General features: G+C 46.6%; 1 protein-coding gene across 1 annotated transcript in view; it reads left to right on the top strand.

The window, feature by feature from the left end:
- LOC137305387 (guanylyl cyclase C-like) overlaps positions 1-23800 on the top strand; it is a 100076-nt gene that overhangs the window by 27460 nt on the left and 48816 nt on the right. Inside the window, exon 6 of the mRNA XM_067974221.1 lies at positions 18448-18544. Within this exon, the coding sequence (XP_067830322.1) occupies positions 18448-18544 (97 nt within the window). The remainder of the gene's footprint in view (positions 1-18447; positions 18545-23800) is intronic.

The following is a 23800-nucleotide window of genomic DNA, read 5'->3' as shown; positions in this document are numbered from 1 at the left end:
GTAAAGGTCGCGGGTTTGGGAGGTGCTGTCGAAGAAGCCTTGGCGAGTTGCTGCAGTGCATCCTGTGGATGGTACACACTGCAGCCACAGTGCGCCGGTGGTGAAGGGAGTGAATGTTTAGGGTGATGGATGGGGTGCCAATCAAGCGGGCTGCTTTATCTTGGATGGTGTCGAGCTTCTTGAGTGTTGTTGGAGCTGCACTCATCCAGGCAAGTGGAGAGTATTCCATCACACTCCTGACTTGTGCCTTGTAGATGGTGGAAAGGCTTTGGGGAGTCAGGAGGTGAGTCACTCGCCGCAGAATACCCAGCCTCTGACCTGCTCTCGTAGCCACAGTATTTATATGGCTGGTCCAGTTCAGTTTCTGGTCAATGGTGACCCCCAGGATGTTGATGGTGGGGGATTCGGCGATGGTAATGCCGTTGAATGTCAAGGGGAGGTGGTTAGACTTTCTCTTATTGGAGATGGTCATTGCCTGGCACTTATCTGGTGCGAATGTTACTTGCCACTTATGAGCCCAAGCCTGGATGTTGTCCAGGTCTTGCTGCATGCGGGCTCGGACTGCTTCATTATCTGAGGGGTTGCGAATGGAACTGAACACTGTGCAGTCATCAGCGAACATCCCCATTTCTGACCTTATGATGGAGGGAAGGTCATTGATGAAGCAGCTGAAGATGGTTGGGCCTAGGACACTGCCCTGAGGAACTCCTTCAGCAATGCCTTGGGGCTGAGATGATTGGCCTCCAACAACCACTACCATCTTCCTTTGTGCTAGGTATGACTCCAGCCACTGGAGAGTTTTCCCCCTGATTCCCATGGACTTCAATTTTACTAGGGCTCCTTGGTGCCACACTCGGTCAAATGCTGCCTTGATGTCAAGGGCAGTCACTCTCACCTCACCTCTGGAATTCAGCTCTTTTGTCCATGTTTGGACCAAGGCTGTAATGAGGTCTGGAGCCGAGTGGTCCTGGCGGAACCCAAACTGAGCATCGGTGAGCAGGTTATTGGTGAGTCAGTGCCGCTTGATCGCACTGTCGACGACACCTTCCATCACTTTGCTGATGATTGAGAGTAGACTGAAGGGGCGGTAATTGGCCGGATTGGATTTGTCCTGCTTTTTGTGGACAGGACACACCTGGGCAATTTTCCACATTGTCGGGTGGATGCCAGTGTTGTAGCTGTACTGGAACAGCTTGGCTAGAGGCGCAGCTAGTTCTGGAGCACAAGTCTTCAGCACTACAGCTGGGATGTTGTCGGGGCCCATAGCCTTTGCTGTATCCAGTGCACTCAGCCGTTTCTTGATATCACGTGGAGTGAATCGAATTGGCCGAAGACTGGCTTCCGTGATGGTGGGGATATCGGGAGGAGGCTGAGATGGATCATCCACTCGGCACTTCTGGCTGAAGATGGTTGCAAACGCTTCAGCCTTGTCTTTTGCACTCACGTGCTGGACTCCGCCATCATTGAGAATGGGGATGTTTGCAGAGCCTCCTCCTCCCGTTAGTTGTTTAATTGTCCACCACCATTCACGACTGGATGTGGCAGGACTGCAGAGCTTTGATCTGATCCGTTGGTTGTGGAATCGCTTAGCTCTGTCTATAGCATGTTGCTTCCGCTGTTTAGCATGCATGTAGTCCTGAGTTGTAGCTTCACCAGGTTGGTACCTCATTTTTAGGTACGCCTGGTGCTGCTCCTGGCATGCTCTTCTACACTCCTCATTGAACCAGGGTTGATCCCCTGGCTTGTTGGTAATGGTAGAGTGAGGAATATGCCGGGCCATGAGGTTACAGATTGTGCTGGAATACAATTCTGCTGCTGCTGATGGCCCACAGCGCCTCATGGATGCCCAATTTTGAGCTGCTAGATCCGTTCTGAATCTATCCCATTTAGCACGGTGGTAGTGCCACACAACACATTGGATGGTGTCCTCAGTGCGAAGACGGGACTTCATCTCCACGAGGACTGTGCGGTGGTCACTCCTACCAATACTGTCATGGACAAATGCATTTGTGACAGGGAGATTGGTGAGGACAAGGTCAAGTAAGTTTTTCCCTCGTGTTGGTTCGCTCACCACCTGCCGCAGGCCCAGTCTAGCAGCTATGTCCTTCAGGACTCGGCCAGCTCGGTCAGTAGTGGTGCTACCGAGCCACTCTTGGTGATGGACATTGAAGTCCCCCACCCAGAGTACATTTTGTGCCCTTGCTACCCTCAGTGCTTCCTCCAAGTGGTGCTCAACATGGAGGAGGACTGATTCATCAGCTGAGGGAGGACGGTAGGTGGTAATCAGCAGGAGGTTTCCTTGCCCATGTTTGACCTGATGCCATGAGATTTCATGGGGTCCAGAGTCAATGTTGAGGACTCCCAGGGCCACTCCCTCCTGACTGTATATCACTGTACCGCCACCTCTGGTGGGTCTGTCCTGCCAGTGGGACAGGACATACCCAGGGATGGTGATGGAAGAGTCTGGGACGTTGGCTGAAAGATATGATTCTGTAAGTATGGCTATGTCAGGCTGTTGCTGTGCCGTGTGATCCTGAGTAGGATTGATTTTTTTTTGGAGGCCTGTCCAATTTGGATGTGACATTCTGTATTTCTGAGTGAGTCATTCAAGTCATAGACTATTGCAGTGCACAAAACAGGCCGTTTGTTCCATCAAATGCGGGGCGGTGATTATCTCCCAGTGCAGGGGTGGTGTTAGGGGTCCCAACACCTGATTGCTACCCAGCGCCTCCCACTGGAATGTACGTGTGTGTGGTGTGAGGCTCGGATCAGGCTTGTCTCTGAATCCCCCCGCCCAATAGCTTGCTGACGCTTACTGGCTAGGGTGTCAGCGTGGCTCAGCACTCTCGCCTCTGAGTCAGAAGGTTCAGGTCCCACGTCAGGGATTTGCGCACATAATTTAGGCTGACACTCCCAGTGTAGTATTGAGGGAGTGCTGTACTGTCGGAGATGCCATCTTTCGGATGAGACGTGAAGCCAAAGCCCCGTCTGCCCTCTCAGGTGGACGTAAAAGATCCCACGGCCACTATTCGAAGAATAGGGGATCCTCACTGGTATCCTGGCCAATATTTATCCCTCAACCAACATTCCAAAACAGATTATTTGGCCATTTGCTGTGCGCAAATTGGCTGCTGCATTTCCTACATTACAACAGTGACTGCACTTCAAGAAGTACTTCATTGGCTGCAAAGCATTTTGGGATGTCCTGAGGTCATGAAAGGCACTATATAAATGCAAGTTTTTCTTTCCTTTCTTTTGTAATCCTTGCAATTTGTCCATTTCTCGAAGCTCCAGCTGTTGACAGTGGAGAGAATGGTGAGTGAATGTTTAGGGTGGTGGATGGGCTGCCGATCAAGCGGGCTGCTTTGTCCTGGATGGTGTTGAGCCTCTTGAGTGTTGTTGGAGCTGCACTCATCCAGGCAAGTGGAGAGTATTCCATCACACTGCTGACTTGTGCTTTGTAGGTGGTGGAGAGGCTTTGGGGAGTCAGAAGGTGAGCCACTCACTGGAGAATACCCAGCCTCTGACCTGCTCTTGCAGCCACGTCATTTATGTAGCTGGTCCAGTTAAGTTTCTGCTCAGTGGTGATCCTCACGATGTTGATGGTGGGGGATTCGGCGATGGTAATGCTGTTGAATGTCAAGAGGAGGTGGTTAGACTCTCTTTTGTTGAAGATGGTCATTGCCTGGCACTTCTCTGGCACGAATGTCACTTGCCACTTATCAGCCCAAGCCTGGATGTTGTCCAGGTCTTGCTGCATGTGGGCATGGACTGCTTCATTATCTGAGGGGTTGTGAATGGAACTGAACACTGTGCAATCATCAGCGAACATCCTCATTTCTGACCCTATGATGGAGGGAAGGACATTGATGAAGTAGCTGAAGATGGTTGGGCCTAGGAGACTGCCCGAGGAACTCCTGCAGCAATGTCCTGGGGCTGAGATGATTGGCCTCCTCCAACAACCATCTTCCTTTGTGCTCCAACCACTGGAAAGTTTTTCCCCTGATCGCCGTGGACTTCAGTTTTACTAGGGCTCCTTGGTGCCACACTCAGTCAAATGCTGCCTTGATGTCAAGGGCAGTTACTGTCACCTCACCTCACCTCTGGAATTCAGCTCTTTTGTCCATGTTTGGACCAAGGCTGTAATGAGGTCTGGAGCCGAGTGGACCTGGCAGAACCCAAACTGAGCATCAGTGAGCAGGTGAGTAAGTGCTGCTTGATAGCACTGTCGATGACACCTTCCATCACTTTGCTGACGATTGGGAGTAGGCTGATGGGGCAGTAATTGGCCGGGTTGGATGTGTGCTGCTTTTTGTGGACAGGACATACCTGGGCAATTTTCCACTTTGTCGGGTAGATACCAGTGTTGGAGCTGTATTGGGACAGCTTGGCTAGAGGCGCAGCTAGTTCTGGAGCACAAGTCTTCAGCACTACAGCCGGGATGTTGTCGGATCCCTCGCCTTTGCTGCGTCCAGTGCGCTCAGCCCTTTCTTGATATCATGTGGAGTGAATCGAATTAGCTGAAGACTGGCATCGGTGATGGTGGGGACCTGAGGAAGAAGCCGAGAAAGATCATTCACTCAGCACTTCCGGCTGAAGATGGTTGCAAGCACTTCAGCCTTGTCATTTGCACTCACGTGCTGGATTCTGCCATCATTGAGGATGAGGATGTTCACAGAGCCTCCTCCTCCCGTTAGTTGTTTAATTGTCCACCACCAGTGACTGGATGTGGCAGGATGCAGAGCTTTGATCTGATCCATTGGTTGTGGGATCGCTTAGTTCTGCTGCTTAGCATCACATGTAGCCCTGTGTTGTAGCTTCACCAGGTTGGCACCTCATTTTTAGATATGCCTGGTGCTGCTCCCAGCATGCCCTTCTACACTCCTCATTGAACCAGGGTTGATTCCCTGGCTTGTTGGTAATGGTAGAGTGAGGAATATGCCGGGCCATGAGGTTACAGATTGTGCTGGAATAAAATTCTGCTGCTGATGATGGCCCACAGCACCTCATGGATACCCAGCTTTGAGCTGCTAGATCTGTTCTTAACCTGTTCCACTGAGCACAGTGGTAGTGCCACACGACACGATGGTCGGTGTCCTCATTGTGAGGATGGGACTTCGTCTCCACAAGAACTGTGCGGTGGTCACTCCTACCAATACTGTCATGGACAGATGCAACTGCGATAGGTAGATTGGTGAGGACGAGGTCAAGTCGGTTATTCTCTCGTGTTGGTTCTTTCACCACCTGCCGCAGGCCCAGTCTGGCAACTATGTCCTTCAGGACTTGGCCAGCTCGGTCAGTGGTGGTGATACCGAACCACTCTTGGTGATGGACATTGAAGTCCCTCAACCAGAGTACATTCTGTGCCCTTGCTACCCTCAGTGCTTCCTCCAATTGGTGTTCGACATGGAGGAGCACTGATTCATCAGATAAGGGAGGGCGGTAGGTGGTAATCAGCAGGAGGTTTCCTTGCCCTTGTTTGACCTGAAGCCATGAGACTTCTTTGGGTCCGGAGTCAATGTCGAGGGCTCCCAGGGCCACTCCCTCCTGACTGTATACCACTGTACGGCCACCTCTTGTGGGTCTGTCCTGTCGGGATGGTGATGGAGGAGTCTGGGACGTTGGCTGATCGATATGATTCAAATGTCAGGCTGTTGCTTGACTAGCCTGTGGGACAGCTGTCCCATCTTTTGCCCCAGTCCCCAGATGTTCGTGAGGAGGACTTTGCAGGGTCGATTAGGCTGGTTGTGCCTTCATCATGTCTGAATCAGATGCCTAGATCGCAGCCAAGTGGTCCATCCGGTTTAGTCCTCTCATTCCTTTTTTGTAGCGATTTGATACGACTGAGTGTCTTGCTCGGCCATTTCAGGAGGCAGTTAAGAGTCAACTACGGTGGTGTAGGGACTGGTGTCACATATAGGCCCAGACTGGATAAGGATGGCAGGTTTTTAAAGGACATTCATGAACCAGTTGGTTCCTTACGACAATCTGACAGCTTCATGGTCACTTTTACTGATACCAGCTTTTTATTCCAGATTTATTCTGTTATTTTTCTAAACTGAATTCAAATTCATAAACTCCCATGGTGGAATTTGAACTCACCTTCTCTCGATGGGTTACCAGTCCAGCAACACACCCACTACGCTGCCATTCTCTGGGGCTGCAGAAACATGAGATTTATTCGGCAGTGAAGTCTCCCCGCACCATCAGAAAATGTTGATTTTTGACAGGTTGTTTGTTTTGGAGCCTACTGGGATTCTTATTTACAAGCCAAAAATAGTTTCTCCTGGGAGGGATGGAGATATTTTAAATATGAAAATAAATGAGTTGTGGGGACTTCAATTCGGGTTCCCAATTCTGATTCCTGGAGGTTTCATCACATGACTTCCTGCCTCCAACCACCCCACCCAGTCAAACAGCCATTTTTCACTCATTGTCCTCATCCTGCTCCTATGTTCCTTTCAGCCCCTCGAGCCTGTTCCGCCATTCAGTTAGATCATGGCTGACCTGTATCCTAACTCCATCAACCCGCCTTGGCTTCATATTCCTTAATACCCTTGGCTAGCAAAGATCTCAGATTTAAGACTATTAATTGAGCTAGCATCTACTGCTTTTTGGGGAGAGAGTTCCACACTTCTGCCACCCTTTGCATGAAGAAGTGTTCCTTAACTTCTCTCCTGAATGGCCTGGCTCTGATTTTAAGGTTATGTTCCCTTGTCCCAGACTGGCCCACCAGTGGAAAAAGTTTCTCCCTATCTACCCTAACAATTCCTTTCAAAATCCTAAAAACCTCAATCAAATCACCCCTTAACCTCATCTCCAATATTTTTATAACTTATAAACAAAAGTGTTTCATAAAAATTGCAAGAAACACACAATTTTTTTAATGCTCCTATGATTTTTCTCCCAGATGTTGCTCCTGATATTAATCCTTAATTCCCGGAGTTTCCAGGACAATCCTGGAGGGTTGGCGACCCAAACATCAATCCAGCTCCACAGGGTCCAGTTCCTATCATTGGGAATGTAACCCCAGACACACCAAGTAATCAACCCCAGACACGATGTTAATTAACCCCAGACGCACTGCGTTAATTAACCCCAGACACACCATGTTATTAACCCCAGACACTATGTTAACTAACCCCAGACACACCGTGTTAACTAACCCCAGACACACCATGTTAATTCACCCCAGACACACCATGTTAATTAACCCCAGACACACCATGTTAATTAACCCCAGACGCACTGCGTTAATTAACCCTAGACACACCATGTTAACTAACCCCAGACACACGTTAATTAACCCCAGACACATATTAATTAACCCCAGACACACCATGTTAATTAACCCCAGACACACCATGTTAATTAACCCCAGACACATCATGTTAATTAACCCCAGACACACCATGTTAATTAACCCAGACACGCCACGTTAATTAACCCCAGACACATCATGTTAATTAACCCCAGACACAACACACTAATTAACCCCAGACACATCATGTTAATTAATCCCAGGCACACTACGTTAATTAACCCCAGACACATCATGTTAATTAACCCCAGACACACCATGTTAATTAACCCAGACACACCACGTTAATTAACCCCAGACACATCATGTTAATTAACCCCAGACACAACACACTAATTAACCCCAGACACATCATGTTAATTAATCCCAGGCACACTATGTTAATTAACCCCAGACACATCATGTTAATTAACCCCAGACACATCATGTTAATTAACCCCAGACACATCATGTTAATTAACCCCAGACACAACACACTAATTAACCCCAGACACATCATGTTAATTAATCCCAGGCACACTACGTTAATTAACCCCCAGGTGCACCACGTTAATTAACCCCAGACACACCACGTTAATTAACCCCAGACACACCTAGTTAATTAAACCCAGACACACCACGTTAATTAACCCCAGACACATCATGTTAATTAACCCCAGACACAACACACTAATTAACCCCAGACACATCATGTTAATTAACCCCATACACACCACGTTAATTCACCCCAGACACACCACGTTAATTAACCCCAGACACACCACGTTAATTAACCCCAGACACACCACGTTAATTAACCCCAGACACACCATGTTAATTAAACCCAGACACACCACGTTAATTAACCCCAGACACATCATGTTAATTAACCCCAGACACAACACACTAATTAACCCCAGACACATCATGTTAATTAATCCCAGGCACACTACGTTAATTAACCCCCAGGTGCACCACGTTAATTAACCCCAGACACACCACGTTAATTAACCCCAGACACACCATGTTAATTAAACCCAGATGCACCACATTAATTAACCCCAGAAACTCCATGTTAATTAACCCCAGACACACCATGTTAATTAACCCCAGATGCATCACATTAATTAACCCCAGAAACTCCATGTTAATTCACCCCAGACACACCATGTTAATTAAACCCAGACACACCATGTTAATTAACCCCAGATGCATCACATTAATTAACCCCAGAAACTCCATGTTAATTAACCCCAGACACACCACGTTAATTAACCCCAGATGCATCACATTAATTAACCCCAGAAACTCCATGTTAATTAACCCCAGACACACCATGTTAATTAACCCCAGACACACCACGTTAATTCACCCCAGCCACACCACGTTAATTAACCCCAGACACACCATGTTAATTAACCCCAGACACATCATGTTAATTAACCCCAGACACACCATGTTAATTAACCCCAGACACACCATGTTAATTCACCCCAGACACACCACGTTAATTAACCCCATACACACCACGTTAATTCACCCCAGACACACCATGTTAATTAACCCCAGACACACCATGTTAATTAACCCCAGACACACCATGTTAATTAACCCCATACACACCACGTTAATTAACCCCATACACATCACGTTAATTAACCCCATACACACCACGTTAATTCACCCCAGACACACCACGTTAATTAACCCCAGACACACCACGTTAATTAACCCCATACACGCCATGTTAATTAAACCCAGACACACCATGTTAATTAACCCTAGACACACCTAGTTAATTAACCCCAGATGCATCACATTAATTAACCCCAGACACCACCATGTTAATTAACCCCAGACGCACCTAGTTAATTAATGAAGTGACACATTTTTCAACACAAGCTTACAATAATCCCAACCGAGGCCAAAACTGGTGCAAGATTACCTGTGTTGAGGGGAAACTGATTTAATTGAACAATTTTTATTTTTAAATCACTTCAGGACAGACAAGATTGGGTGAATTTTATCACATAGAAACATAGAAAATAGGAGCAGGAGTAGGCCATTCAATATAATCATGGCTGATCCTCTATCTCAATACCATATTGCTGCTCTCTCCCTATACCCCTTGATGTAAGGAATCTTACAACACCAGGTTATAGTCCAACAGTTTTATTTGAAAATCACAAGCTTTCGGAGGCTTTCTTCTTCGTCAGGTGAGTGTGGGATTCCATGAAGGTTACCGCATATATAGTCAGAGAACAATGCCTGGTGATTGCAGATAATCTTTCCAACTGCCCGTTGTCAAGGCAATCAAAGTGTTCAGACAGAGAGACATTACATACAGGACTACTGAATATACAAACGGTCAGAACCCAAAGACAGAGAGAGAGAGAGAAACATCCGAAAGGATGAGAAAGAGAGAGAATGACCAGTTGTATTAAAAACAGATAACTCTTTTTTCGCTGGTGGGGTTATGTGTAGCGTGACATGAACCCAAGATCCCGGTTGAGGCCGTCCTCATGGGTGCAGAACTTGGCTATCAATTTCTGCTCAACGATTTTGCGTTGTCGTGTGTCTCGAAGGCCGCCTTGGAGAACGCTTACCCGAAGATCGGTGGCTGAATGTCCTTGACTGCTGAAGTGTTCCCCGACTGGGAGGGAACCCTCCTGTCTGGCGATTGTTGCGCGGTGTCCGTTCATCCGTTGTCGCAGTGTCTGCATGGTCTCGCCAATGTACCATACTCTGGGGCATCCTTTCCTGCAACATATGAGGTAGACAATGTTGGCCGAGTCACAGGAGTATGAACCATGTACCTGGTGGGTGGTGTCCTCTCGTGTGATGGTGGTATCTGTGTCGATGATCTGGCATGTCTTGCAGAGGTTGCCGTGGCAGGGTTGTGTGGTGTCGTGGACGCTGTTCTCCTGAAAGCTGGGTAATTTGCTGCGAGCGATGGTCTGTTTGAGGTTGGGTGGCTGTTTGAAGGCGAGTAGTGGAGGCGTGGGGATGGCCTTAGCGAGGTGTTCGTCATCATCGATGACATGTTGAAGGCTGCGGAGAACATGGCGTAGTTTCTCCGCTCCAGGGAAGTACTGGACGACGAAGGGTACTCTGTTGGTTGCGTCCCGTGTTAGTCTTCTGAGGAGGTCTATGCGATTTTTTGCTGTGGCCCGTCGGAACTGTCGATCGACGAGTCGAGCGTCATATCCCGTTCTTACGAGGGCGTCTTTCAGCGTCTGTAGGTGTCCATCGCGTTCCTCCTCATCTGAGCAGATCCTGTGTATTTGCAGGGCCTGTCCATAGGGGATGGCCTCTTTGACGTGGTTAGGGTGGAAGCTGGAAAAGTGGAGCATCGTGAGGTTGTCCGTGGGCTTGCGGTAAAGTGAGGTGCTGAGGTGCTTGTCTTTGATGGAGATTCGTGTGTCCAAGAAAGAAACCGATTCTGAGGAGTAGCCCATGGTGAGTTTGATGGTGGGATGGAACTTGTTGATGTTATCGTGTAGTCTCTTCAGTGATTCTTCGCCGTGGGTCCATAGAAAGAAAATGTCGTCGATGTATCTGGTGTATAGCGTTGGTTGGAGGTCCTGTGCAGTGAAGAAGTCGTGCTCGAACTTGTGCATGAAAATGTTGGCGAATTGGGGTGCGAATTTGGTCCCCATTTCTGTTCTGTGTGTTTGGGTAAAGAACTGGTTATCGAAGGTGAAGACATTGTGATCCAGGATGAAGCGGATGAGTTGTAGGATGGCGTCTGGAGATTGGCTGTTGTTGGTGTTGAGTACTGATGCTGTTGCAGCGATGCCGTCATCGTGGGGGATACTGGTGTAGAGTGCCGAGACGTCCATCGTGGTGAGAAGTGTTCCTGGTTCAACTGGTCCGTGGGTGCTGAGTTTTTGTAGGAAGTCTGTAGTGTCGCGACAGAAGCTGGGGGTTCCCTGTGCGATGGGTTTCAGGATGCCCTCGACGTATCCAGAGAGGTTCTCACACAGGGTTCCGTTGCCTGATATGATAGGACGTCCGGGTGTGTTGGCTTTGTGTATCTTTGGGAGGCAGTACAAGTCTCCCACGCAGAATGAGAGCACGTAGGATGCTTTGAAGGTCTGGATCGAAGGTCTTGATCAGTTTGTTGAGCTGGTGGGTGTGTTCTTTGGTCGGATCTGCGGGTAACCGTCTGTAGTGTTCCGAGCGATCCAGACCTTCAAAGCATCCTACATGCTCTCATCCCACATACTCCCCTTGGAAGGAGTGCAGCGCAGATTCACCAGAATGTTACCAGGGCTCCAAGGGTTAAATTATGTGGAGAGATTACATAAACTATTGTATTCTCTGAAATATAGAAGGTTGAGGGGTGACTCAACTGAGGTTTTTAGGATTCAGAAAAGAATTAATAGGGTAGGTCTAGTGAAATTTTTTCTGCTGGTGGGGGTGTCTAGGACAAGGGAACATAACCTTAAAATCAGAGCCAGGACATTCAGGAATGAAGTTAAGAAACACTTCTTCACGCAAAGGGTGGTAGAAGTGTGGAACTCTTTAACACAAAAAGCAGTAGATGCTACCTCAATTAATATTTTTAAATCTGAGATAGATAGATTTTTGCTAGCCAAGGGTATTAAGGGAGGTGGAACCAAGATGGTGGATGGAATTAGGAGAGAGATCAGCCATGATCTAACTAAATGGCGAAACAGGCTCGAGGGGCTGAATGGCTTCCTCCTGTTCCTATGTTCCTATATTCCTTGTGTGTTTATCAAGCTTCCCTTTAAATGCATCGAAAATCATTATCAAAATAAAACCTTAATTCTGATGACCAAATCATTAACCCGTCATTTCCCCTTTTAGGTGCTGATCGATATTTTCCATTTTTAAAATCTTTAAAATAGGAGGTCAGAACTTGCAGGAGGTGTGAATAGCAGAGGAATGTTTAAGTCTGTTCCTATGACAGTCTTCAGCCTGTTACCTTGACGAAGACATTAACCCATTTAAAGCAAACAGGATATTTTACCTTTTAACCCTTGCCATTTCCTGGTGAGTTCTCCCGATCAGCCAACATAACTTGCCAGAAGATTGGCGCTAATCTCAGTAACCCTGCTCTCCGGGGCTCCCGCTGATCTTCCACCAGCCGATCGGGAGAACCTCCTAGAAAATTCTCTGTAAGCGTTTACTCAATAACAACAACTTGCATTTATATAGCGCCTTCAACGTAGTAAAACTTTCCAAGACGCTTCACAGGAGCAATTATCAAACAAAATTTGACACCGAGCCACATAAGGAGATATTAGGACAGGTGACCAAAAGTTTGGTCAAAGAGGTAGGTTTTCAGGAGCATCTTCAAGGAGGAGAGAGAGGTAGAGAATCGGAGAGATTTAGGGAGGGAGTTCCAGAGGTTAGGGCGCAGGCAGCTGAAGGCACGGCCTCCAATGGTGGAGCGATTAAAATCGGGGTTGCGCAGAGATTTCGGAGGGTTGATAGGGAGGGGCGAGGCCATGGAGGGATTTGAAAACAAGGATGAGAATTTTAAAATCGAGGCGTTGCCGGACCGAGAGCCAATGTAGGTCAGCGAGCACAGGGATGATGGGTGAATGGGACTTGGTGCGAGTTAGGATACGGGCAGCAGAGTTTTGGATGAGCTCAAGTTTACGGAGGGTGCAAGGTAGGAGGCCGGCCAGGAGAGTATTGGAATAGTGGAGTGAAGAATCAGAGAAAGGTTACTTCACTGAAGGAGGCCATTCGGCCCATTGAGTCCGCACTGGCTCTATGCATGTGCAATCCAGCTAGTCCCACTCTCCTGCCCTATCCCCTTAGCCCTGCAATTTTTTTCCTTTCAAGTATTTATCCAGTTCCCTTTTGAAGGCCATGATTGAATCTGCCTCCACCACCCCCTCGGGCAGTGCATTCCAGATCCTAACCACTCGCTGACCCTTGCACCAATGGGAACAGTTTCTCTCTATCTATTCTGTCTAGACCTTTCATGATTTTGAATACCTCTATCAAATCTCTTCGCAACCATCTGTGTTTCAAGGAGAACAACCCCAGCTTCTTCAGTCTATCCACGTAACTAAAGTCCCTCATCCCTGGAATCATTCTAGTAAATCTCTTCTGCACCTTCTCCAAGGCCTTCAAATCTTTCCTAAAGTGCGGTGCCCAGAACTGTACACAATATTCCAGTTGTGTGGCCGAACCAGTGTTTTATAAAGGTTCATCATGACTTCCATACTTTTGTACTCGATGTCTCTATTTATAAAGCCCAGGATCCCGTATGCTTTTTTAACCGCTTTCTCAACCTGCCCTGCCACCTTCAATGTTTTGTGCACATATTCCCCCAGATCTCTCTGTTCCTGTACCCTTTTTAGAGTTGTGCCCTCTAGTTTATATTGCCTTGCCTCGTTCTTCCAACCGAAATATATCACTTCACATTTTTCTGCGTTAAATTTCATCTGCCACATGTCCAATCATGCCACCAACCTGTCTATAGCCTCTTGAAGTCTATCACTATCTCCTCACTGTTTACCCTTCCAAGTTTTGTGTCATCTGCAAATTTAGAAATTGTGCCCTGTACACCCAAGTCCAAGTCATTAATATATATCAAGAAAAGTAGTGGTCCCAGCACTGATCCCTGGGGAACACCAGTGTACACCTCTCTCCACTCCGAAAAACAACCATTCACCACTACTCTCTGTTTTCTGTCCCTTAGCCAATTCTGTATCCATGTTGCTACTGCCCCCTTTTTTCCATGGGCTGCAATCTTGATGATAAACCTACCATGTGGCACTTTATCAAGCGCCTTTTGAAATTCCACATACACCACATCAACTGCATTGCCCTCATCTACCCTCTCTGTTACCTTATCAAAAAACTCTTATCAGGTTAGTTAAACACGATTTGCCTTTAACAAATCCGTGCTGGCTTTCCCTAATCAATCCACACTCGTCCAAGTGACTGTTAATTGTGTCCCGGATTATCGTTTCTAAAAGTTTCCCCACCACTGAGGTTAAACTGACTGGCCTATAATTGATGGGTTTATCCTTACACCCTTTCTTGAACGTAGGAATATAGGAACATAGGAACAGGAATAGGCCATTCAACCCCTCGTGCCTGCTCTGCCATTTGATAAGATCATGGCTGATCTGTGATCTAACTCCATATACCCGCCTTTGGCCCATATCCCTTAATACCTTTGATTGCCAAAAAGCTATCCATCTCAGATTTAAATTTAGCAATTGAGCTAGTATCGATTGCCGTTTGCGGAAGAGAGTTCCAAACTTCTACCACCCTTTGTGTGTAGAAATGTTTTCTAATCTCGCTCCTGAACAAGGGTGTAACATTTGCAATTCTCCAGTCCTCTGGCACCACCCCCCGTATCGAAGGATGATTGGAAGATTATGGCCAGTAACTCTGCACTTTCACCCTTACTTCCCTCGGCAGCCTAGGATGCATCCCATCCGGACCGGGTGGCTTATCTACTTTAAGTACAGCTAGCCTTTCAAGTATCTCTTCTTTATCAATTTTTAGCCCATCCAGTATCTCATCTCTGTCTTCCTTTACTGATGTAAGGAATCTTACAACACCAGGTTATAGTCCAACAAATTTATTTTAAAATAAATTTGTTGGACTATAACCTGGTGTTGTAAGATTCCTTACATTTGTCCACCCCAGTCCATCACCGGCATCTCCACATCATTCCTTTACTGAGACTGTGGCAGCATCTTCTTCCTTGGTAAAGACAGATGCAAAGTATTCATTTAGTACCTTGGCCATCCCCTCTGCCTCCATGAGTAGATCTCCTTTATGGTCCCTCTTCACCCCCCCCTCCTCCTTTTACAATCCGTTTACTGTTTACATGCCTGTAGAAGACTTTTGGATTCCCTTTTATGTTTGACGCCAGTCTATTCTCATGCTCTCTCTTTGCCCCTCTTATTTACTTTTTCACTTCCCCTCTGCACTTTCTATATTCCGCCTGGTTCTCACTTGTGTTATCAACCTGACATCTGTCATACGCCCCTTTTTTCTGTTTCATCTTACTCACTATCTCTTTTGTCATCCAGGGAGCTCTGGTTTTAGTTGTCCTACCTTTCTGCTTCGTGGGAATATGCCTAGACTGTACCCGAACCATCTCCTCTTTAAAGGCTGCCCCCTGTTCAATTACAGTTTTGCCTGCCAATCTTTGATTCCAATTTACCCGGGCCAGATCTGTTCTCATCCCATTGAAATTGACCCTCCTCCAATTGAGTATTTTTACTTTAGAGTGGTCCATGTCCTTTTCCATAGCTATTCTAAACCTTATGATACAATGATCACTGCTCCCTAAATGCTCCCCCACTGACACTTGCTCCACTTGGCCCACCTCATTCCCTAGAACTAAGTCCAGCAATGTCTCCTTCCTCGTTGGGTTGGAAACGTACTGGTCAAGAAAGTTATCCTGAACACATTTCAAGAATTCTTCCCCCTTTTTGCCCCTTATATTATTATTGTTAGCTCAGTCTATATTAGGATAATTGAAGTCCCCCATTATCACTACTCTATGGCTTTTGCACCTCTCTGTAACATCCCTGCAAATTTGCTCTTCTATCTCTTTCCCATTAGTCGGTGGCCTATAGAAAACACCCAGTAGTGTAATGGCATCTCTTCTACTTTTTAACTCTAACCAAATAGATTCTGTCCTTGACCCCTCCAGGATATCCTCTCTCTCCAGTACTGCAACATTCTCCTTAATCCCCCCTCCTTTCTTTCCTTCCCTAAATTTCCTGAACACTTTGTATCCAGGAATATTTAGTCTCCAATCCTGCCCTTTTTTGAGCCAGGTCTCCATTATCGCCACACATCATATTCCCATGTGGCTGTTTGCGCCTCCAGCTCACCAACCTTGTTTACCACACTTCGTGCGTTTACACATATGCACTGCAAATGAGTATTAGGCTTTCTCGTACTTTCTCTTGGTCTGATCCCACCTAATACTGTACTATTACTTGCCCGAGTGCTATCTTTCTCCCCCGATCCTTTGTGCCCCTTGTTTCTCCTTTTCATTGCTACATCCAGGTGCCCATCCCCCAACGAAATTAGATTAAACCCCCCCTCCCCCACACAGCACAAGCGAACCTCCCCACGAGGACATTGGTCCCAGCTCCGTTGAGGTGCAACCCGCTGGCCTGTACAGGTCCCACCTTTCCCAGAACTGGTCCCAATGCCCCAGGAATCTAAAGCCCTCCCTCCTGCACCATCTCTCCAGCCACACATTCATCTGCTCTATCCTCCTATTTCTGTGCTCACTAGCGTGGCACTGGGAGTAATCCGGAGATTTCTACCTTTGAGGTCCAGCTTCTTAATCTCTTTCCTAATTCCTTAAAATCTGCCTGCAGGACCTCATCCCTCTTTCTACCTATGTCATTGGTACCAACACGGACCATAACCTCTGGTTGTTCACCCTCCCCCGCCCCCCCCCCCCGCCCCCCCCCAGAATATTCTGCAGCTGCATAGTGACATCCTTGACCCTGGCACCAGGATGGCAACATACCATCCTGGAATCACGTCTGCAGCTGCAGAAACGCTTGGTCTGCTCCCCTAACTATAGAATCCCCTATCACTATTGCTCTCCTGACCTTTCTTCTCCCCCGCTGTACAGCTGAGCCATCCATGGTGTTGTGGACTTGGCTCTGGCTGCACTCTCCAGTGGAACCCTCTCCCTCACTAGTGTTGAAAACTGAATACTGGTTAGAGAGTGAGATGCACTCAGGGAACTCCTGCACTACTTGCCTGGTCCTCCTTGTCTGTCTGGCAGTCACCCAGAGTCTAGAGGTAACAAAGGCATGAGTGAGGGTTTCAGCAGCAGATGGCGGAGACAGGCGATGTTACGGAGGTAGAGTAGGCGGTGTTGGTGATGGAGAGGATATGGGGTCATGTTGGTACCTACCAGCAGTGGAGAAAGCATCATCTGATTGGCTCAAACAGCCTTCAGTGATCATGAAGTTATTGGATTGTTGTAAAAACCCAACTGGTACACGAATCTCCTTTAGGGACGGAAACCTGCCGTCCTTACCTGGTCTGGCCAATATGTGACTCCACACTAACGTGATTGAGGGTTAACTGCCCTTTGAAGTGGCTGAGCAAACCACTTAGTTTCAGGGCAACTAGGGATGGGCAATAAATGCTAGCCTTGCCAGCGACGCCCACATCCCGAGAATGAATAAATAAAAGTCTTGCCCTATAACAAACTCATTGATTCTGTTCACCTATCACCCCTGTTCTTGCTGACCTACATTGACTCCCGGTCCCTGAATGTCTCGATTTTAAAATTCTCATCCTCATGTTCATCTCCCTCCATGGCCTCGCTCTTCCCTATCTCTGTAACCTTCTACAGCCCCCTGAAAACTCTGCATCCCCGATTTCTTTAGCCCCACTATTGGCGGCTGTGCCTTCAGCTGCTTAGGCCCTAACTCTGGAATTCCCTCCCTAAACCTCTCCTCCTCTCTACCTCTCTCCTCCTTTAAGACCCTCCTTAAACCCTACCTCTTTGACTAAGTTTTTGATCCCCTGACCTAATGTCCTCTTCTTTGCCTCGGTGTCAATTTCTTTTGTTTGGAAGTGCTCAGGTGAAGTGTCTTGGGAGGTTTTACTACGTTAAAGTTTCTTCTTCCCACTACATTGCAATGCTTTCTGAAGACCACAGAAGATATTACAGGCCATTTGTACACTCCTTACAATTTAAATTTACCGCTCGGTGTGGTACTGAGAAACCCAGGGTGGTCTCAGCTTTGGTACATGGTCTGTACTGAGTTGACTGATCATGACCAAGATTCTACAATTGGCCATAGCTTCCTGGGCTAAATAAGGTGGTGATGGGGTGAAAATGAGCCAGGGTCTCTGCTCGTGATCACTACCCATTCACCTCTACTGGAAATGGTGTGGGGATGTCAGGCTGGAACAGGTGTGCCTTCACCTGTGATGCCCTCACAGTTAAATAGCTGACCACCACTCACCGTCTGGGTTCACGCAGGCAGAATGGTTGGTTGGGTGTGACGTGCAGGAGAGGTGGCGGGGACCGCAGAATCTTACCCCAGGACCACATGGGAAGGGGAGAAAACTGGGGGGAAAAGTGGGGACGCAGCAGGAAAGATACAAATCAATACACATTAATCTAACTGCCTGTTTCTTACTCACAGTGATCATCATGTGCGCGACAAGCAGTGACATAAATTCATTAGTAAATGGAACTATCATTGACAAAGATATTGTCATCATCCTACTGGACATATTCAAGTAAGTGCCACATCTTGGCTTCAGTTTATTATTGTTACTGACCAAAATATATCGACGCTGAAGAATCTTTTCACTCTTTGCCATTAATCTCAGGACAGGTACAGCATGGTTAGATACAGAGTAAAGCTCCCTCTACACTGTCTTAGTTCACACTTGAATAATGGTCACTTGGATGAGGCATCAGAAGGTACATGGCACCCGTGGATCATAGAATCATAGAAAATTTACGGCACAGAAGGAGGCCATTCGGCCCATCGTGTCCGCGTCGGCTGAGAAATGAGCCACCCAGCGTAATCCCACTTTCCCGCATTTGGTCCATAGCCCAGCAGGTCACGGTTTTTCAGGTGCACATCCAGGTATTTTGTAAATGAGTTGAGGGTTTCTGCTTCTACCACCCTCTCAGGCAGTGAGTTCCAGACCCCCACCACCTTCTGGGTGAAAACATTTTTCCTCATTTCCGCTCTAATCCTTCCACCAATCATTTTAAATCTATGCCCCCTGGTTATTGACCCCTCCACTAAGGGAAATATGTCCTTCCTATCCACCCTATCTAGGCCCCTCATAATTTTGTACACCTCAATCAAATCACCCCTCAGCCTCCTATGTTCCAAGGAAAACAACCCCAGCCTATCCAATCTGTCATCATAGCTAAAATTCTCCAGTCCTGGCAACATCCTCGTAAATCTCCTCTGTACTCTCCCTAGTGCAATTACATCCTTCCTGTAATGTGGTGACCAGAACAGTGCGCAGTACTCAAGCTGTGGCCTAACTAGTGTTTTATACAGTTCCAGCAAAACATCCCAACTCTTATATTCTATGCCTCAGATAATAAAGGAAAGTATTCCATGTGCCTTCTTAACCACCTTATCTACCTGTTCTGCTACCTTCAGGGATCTGTGGACATGCACTTCAAGGTCCCTCACTTCCTCTACGCCTCTCAGTATCCTCCTATTTATTGTGTATTCCCTTGCCTTGTTTGCACTCCGCAAATGCATTACCTCACACTTCTCCGGATTGAACTCCATTTGCCACTGTTCTGCCCATCTGACCAGTCCATTGATATCTTCCTGCAGTCTACAGCTTTCCTCCTCACTATCAACCACACGACCGATCTTTGTGTCATCCACAAATTTCTTAATCATGCCCCCTATGCTTAAGTCCAAATCGTTAATGTATACCACAAAAAGCAAAGGACCTAGTACCGAGCCCTGCAGCATGCCACTGGAAACAGCCTTCCAGTCGCAAAAACATCCATCGACCATTACCCTTTGCTTCCTGCCACTTTGCCAATTTTGGATCCAATTTGCCACATTCCCTTGGATCCCATGGGTCTTTATTTTTTTGACCCATCTGCCATGTGGGACCTTGTCAAAAGCCTTGCTAAAATCCATGTAGACTACATCAATTGCTCTACCCTCATCGATCCTCTTTGTCACCTCCTCGAAAAATTCAATCAAGTTCGTCAGACATGACCTCCCCTTAACAAATCCGTGCTGACTGTCCTTGATTAGTCCGTGCCTTCTAAGTGATAGAACCCATCAAGAACCTAACTCCTTAAGGAGGGGAGAAAACTAACAAGAAGAAACACCGCTCACGTTAGGAAACCATCCCTTTCTGCACCATGTGAAATTTCAATATCTGACACTCAAACCTGATGTCTCAGAGACACTTTTGTACTGAATTATGACTACAAGTGTATTGTTGGCCTTCACTTTATAGGAACTGACCGAGTCATAGAATCATAGAATGTTACAGCAACGAAGGAGACCATTCAACCCATCATGCCTCTGCCAGCTCTTTGAAAGAGCTATCCAATAGTTCCATTCCTGCTTCCACCATCCTTCCAGATCATAACAACTCGCTGCGTAAAAAAAATTCTCCTCATCTCACCTCTGATTCTTTTGCCAATTACTTGAAATCTGTGTCCTCTGGTTACCGACCCTTCTGCTACTGGAAATGGTTTCTCCTTATTTACTCTATCAAATCCCTTCATAATTTTGAACACCTGTAATATATCTCCCCTTAACCTTCTCTGCTCAAAGGAGAATCATTGACAATTCTCTGCTAATCCATAAAGTGTTTGTCACGTTCATTTCTATTTATAAAGCACAACCTCAAAATTCCCTCCTGTGCACTATTCAACTATTTGCCAACAAATCAGGTGAGAAGAAAAAGACTACAGTGCCCTTCAGGACGGGGAACCTGACACCCTTATCCAATCTGCCCCACCTCAATGCATTCCACACCCTTATAGCTAGCATAGAGGGCATCTTCATCCCAGCAGCCTGGACTGGATTGAAAGCCAATTCCTGGAGGTGAAAGGATAGCATCCTTCGTACCTAATTCCTACCAACCCTTAATCCTGTTGGAACAAATTTCCATACCCCTTACTGATTCCTTGGTCTTCTGTCTCAGTCACCATACATTGTAGGTTCTTCTTCATCCCTCCATCTCCCCTACAATGGGTGTAATTCCCCACTGAGGGGATGGGCAGATAACTGTTCTTGGCCCTACTGCAGGTGCGGGAGAGAGACTGAGAACAAATGTCCTAGACTCAGGGCCGGGGAAACGATTTGTTGCAAAAGAAAGTGATTGATTCTTTTTTTAGAACTAAACATCCCCAACAGCCCCAGGAAACAATGGCCCAGAGTTTGCTGAAAAAATATTGGCGTCTGAACAATGGGCACCGTTACTAATGCACAAATCTGCAAGCAACTTGTCGCAAGGAAGAGATACTCCGTGAATTGTGAATCGCCACAAATTGCTGGCCAATTTACGCCACTCCCCCATTAGTTTATATCCTCTTGAGGTCTATCACTCGCGAAAACTGCATCTCCTGCTTCACCTCTCCATGATTTTCATGAACTTGCTGTATTTGCATATTAATTGTCCATTAAACTTGCCACAGAAAGTTAAGTCTGGTGATTAACAGTGCAAATACCCTTTTAACGATGTGATAATTGTTAATGACTGCCAATCAACCTCTCTGACCCAGAAAGCAAACAATTAAAAGTGTGGAGTCTCATTCCTTCAGGTTGTGAATTGTTGTTGGAAATTTTAAAAATGTCAAATTGAAAATGTTTGTTTATTTTCTTACTTTTCCTTTCTGTCTCTTTTTTTCTATCTCTCGCTTAATCCAGTCTTTCTTTCATAGAGTGATAGAAAGGTTACAGCCATTCAGCCCATCGAGTCCGCCCCGGCTCTCTGCAAGAGCAATCCAGCTCGTCCCACTCCCCCGCCATATCCCCGTAGCCCTGCAAATTTTTTCCTTTCAAGTACTTATCCAGTTCCCTTTTGAAAGCCACGATTGAATCTGCTTCCACCACCCCCTCGGGCAGTGCATTCCAGATCCTAACCACTCGCTGTGTAAAAAAGTTTTTCCTCATGTCACCTTTCATTCTTTTGCCAATCACCTTAAATCTATGCTGTTGACCGGAGGTCACCAGTTACGATTATTGGCTTAGTACAAAGAGGAGAAGAGTCAATTCTCTCTTAACTCTCAATTCGCTTTATTCACGTCGTTAGATCATATACATATAGCTTATACGTCTGGTTAGATATAGACATGCACTTTTCACGAGGTTATACAGTTTTATACCCAAACTAGGATCTAAACACACACCCATTAGGTTTCTCTGACACTCCCTGAGTGGTCACAGAATATAAAGGCTAATACCCGAAAAGGAGAGCTGACGCTGGCCAGGCGTTCCGTTCTCTCTCTCTCTCTTTCAACGTCGTCTCTACGTTCCTGATGTAGGTTCTTCCACTTCTGCGATGGTTGGTCTCCGGAGTCTTCACTGGCTCCACGCCCGAGATTCTTCATTCTTATTCCGAATCTTATCTCTTCAAGCTGTGCTGTCTCGCTCTCCCGTTGTTTTAGGCTTGCTCGCCTAGTCCGTGTCTTCTCCTCATTGGCTCTGTCCCAAGGACTTAGGTAGCATTACTTCATTACTCCTTTTCTAAATAAGGACTTGTGTCTTATCACATCTCCTTTGTCTTTCATGAAACTTAGCTAATTCAAACCGGTTCCAGCCAGCTCAGGCCAGCGACTGAACTCAGGTTATTTCAGTTCAAAAGTTGCTTTTGCCTGTGTGTCAGCAGTTCAGAATAAACTCAGTAGTTTCTGCAGCCCCTGGCCAACAATGCCCTCTGGTTCTTGACCCTTCCGCCAATGGGAACGGTTTCTCTCTATCTACTCTGTCTCGACCCTTCATGATTTTGAATACCTCTATCAAATCTCCTCGCAACCATCTCTGTTCCAAGGAGAACAATCCCAGCTTCTCCAGTCTATCCACGTAACTGAAGTCCCTCATCCCTGGAACCATTCTAGTAAATCTCATCTACACCCTCTCTAAGGCCCTCACATCTTTCCAAAAGTGCGGTGCCCAGAACTGGACACAATACTCCAGTTGTGGCCGAACCAGTGTTTTATAAAGGTTCAACATAACTTTCTTACTTTTGTACTCTATGCCTCTATTTATAAAGCTCAGGAACCCGATTGCTTTTTTAACTGCTTTCTCAACCTGCCTTGCTACCTTCAATGATTTGTGCACATCTAGCCCCAGATCTCTCTGTTCCCGCACTCCCTTTTAGAGTTGTGCCCTTTAGTTTATATTGCTTCGCCTCGTTCTACCTACCGAATTGTATCACTTCGCATTTTTCTACGTTAAATTTCATCTGCCACGTGTCCACCCATGCCACCAGCCTGTCTATATCCTCTTGAAGTCTATCACTATCCTCCTCACTGTTTACTACCCTTCCAAGTTTTGTGTCTTCTTTAAATTTAGAAATTGTGCCCTGTACACGCAAGTCCAAGCCTTTAATATATATCAAGAAAAGCAGTGGTCCCAGTACCGACCCCTGGGGAACACCACTATACACCTCCCTCCAGTCCGAAAAACTGGAGGGAGATGTCTAGTGGTGTTCTCCAGTTTCCTCTCTTTATTTCTCTTTCTGTACCCGATTTGACTCTAATTCACCCTATTTCCTTTTCAGTCCTTCCTCTGTTTATTTCTCAATCCTTTAATCTAATTGTTTAAGGAGATACACTGTTTGTCCCGCTGCTCACCAAGGTCCCAGATGCCCTGATGCTCTCGCTGCGCCGTTATCTGCTTGCACTTCCAGCAACTTTGTGAGCAAAATATTTTTGAGCTGAAGGGTGCAGAACAAAGCGCCTTTCATCACCTCAGGAAGTCCCAAAGCGCTTTACAACCAATGAAGTACTTTTGAAGTATAGTCACTGTTGAAATGTAGCAG

Source organism: Heptranchias perlo, chromosome 40, assembly GCF_035084215.1.
Source record: "Heptranchias perlo isolate sHepPer1 chromosome 40, sHepPer1.hap1, whole genome shotgun sequence".
NCBI classification, from domain to species: Eukaryota; Metazoa; Chordata; class Chondrichthyes; order Hexanchiformes; family Hexanchidae; genus Heptranchias; species Heptranchias perlo.
The sequence above is the reverse complement of the archived record's forward strand: the minus strand, read 5'-3'. Positions and strand labels throughout refer to the sequence as shown.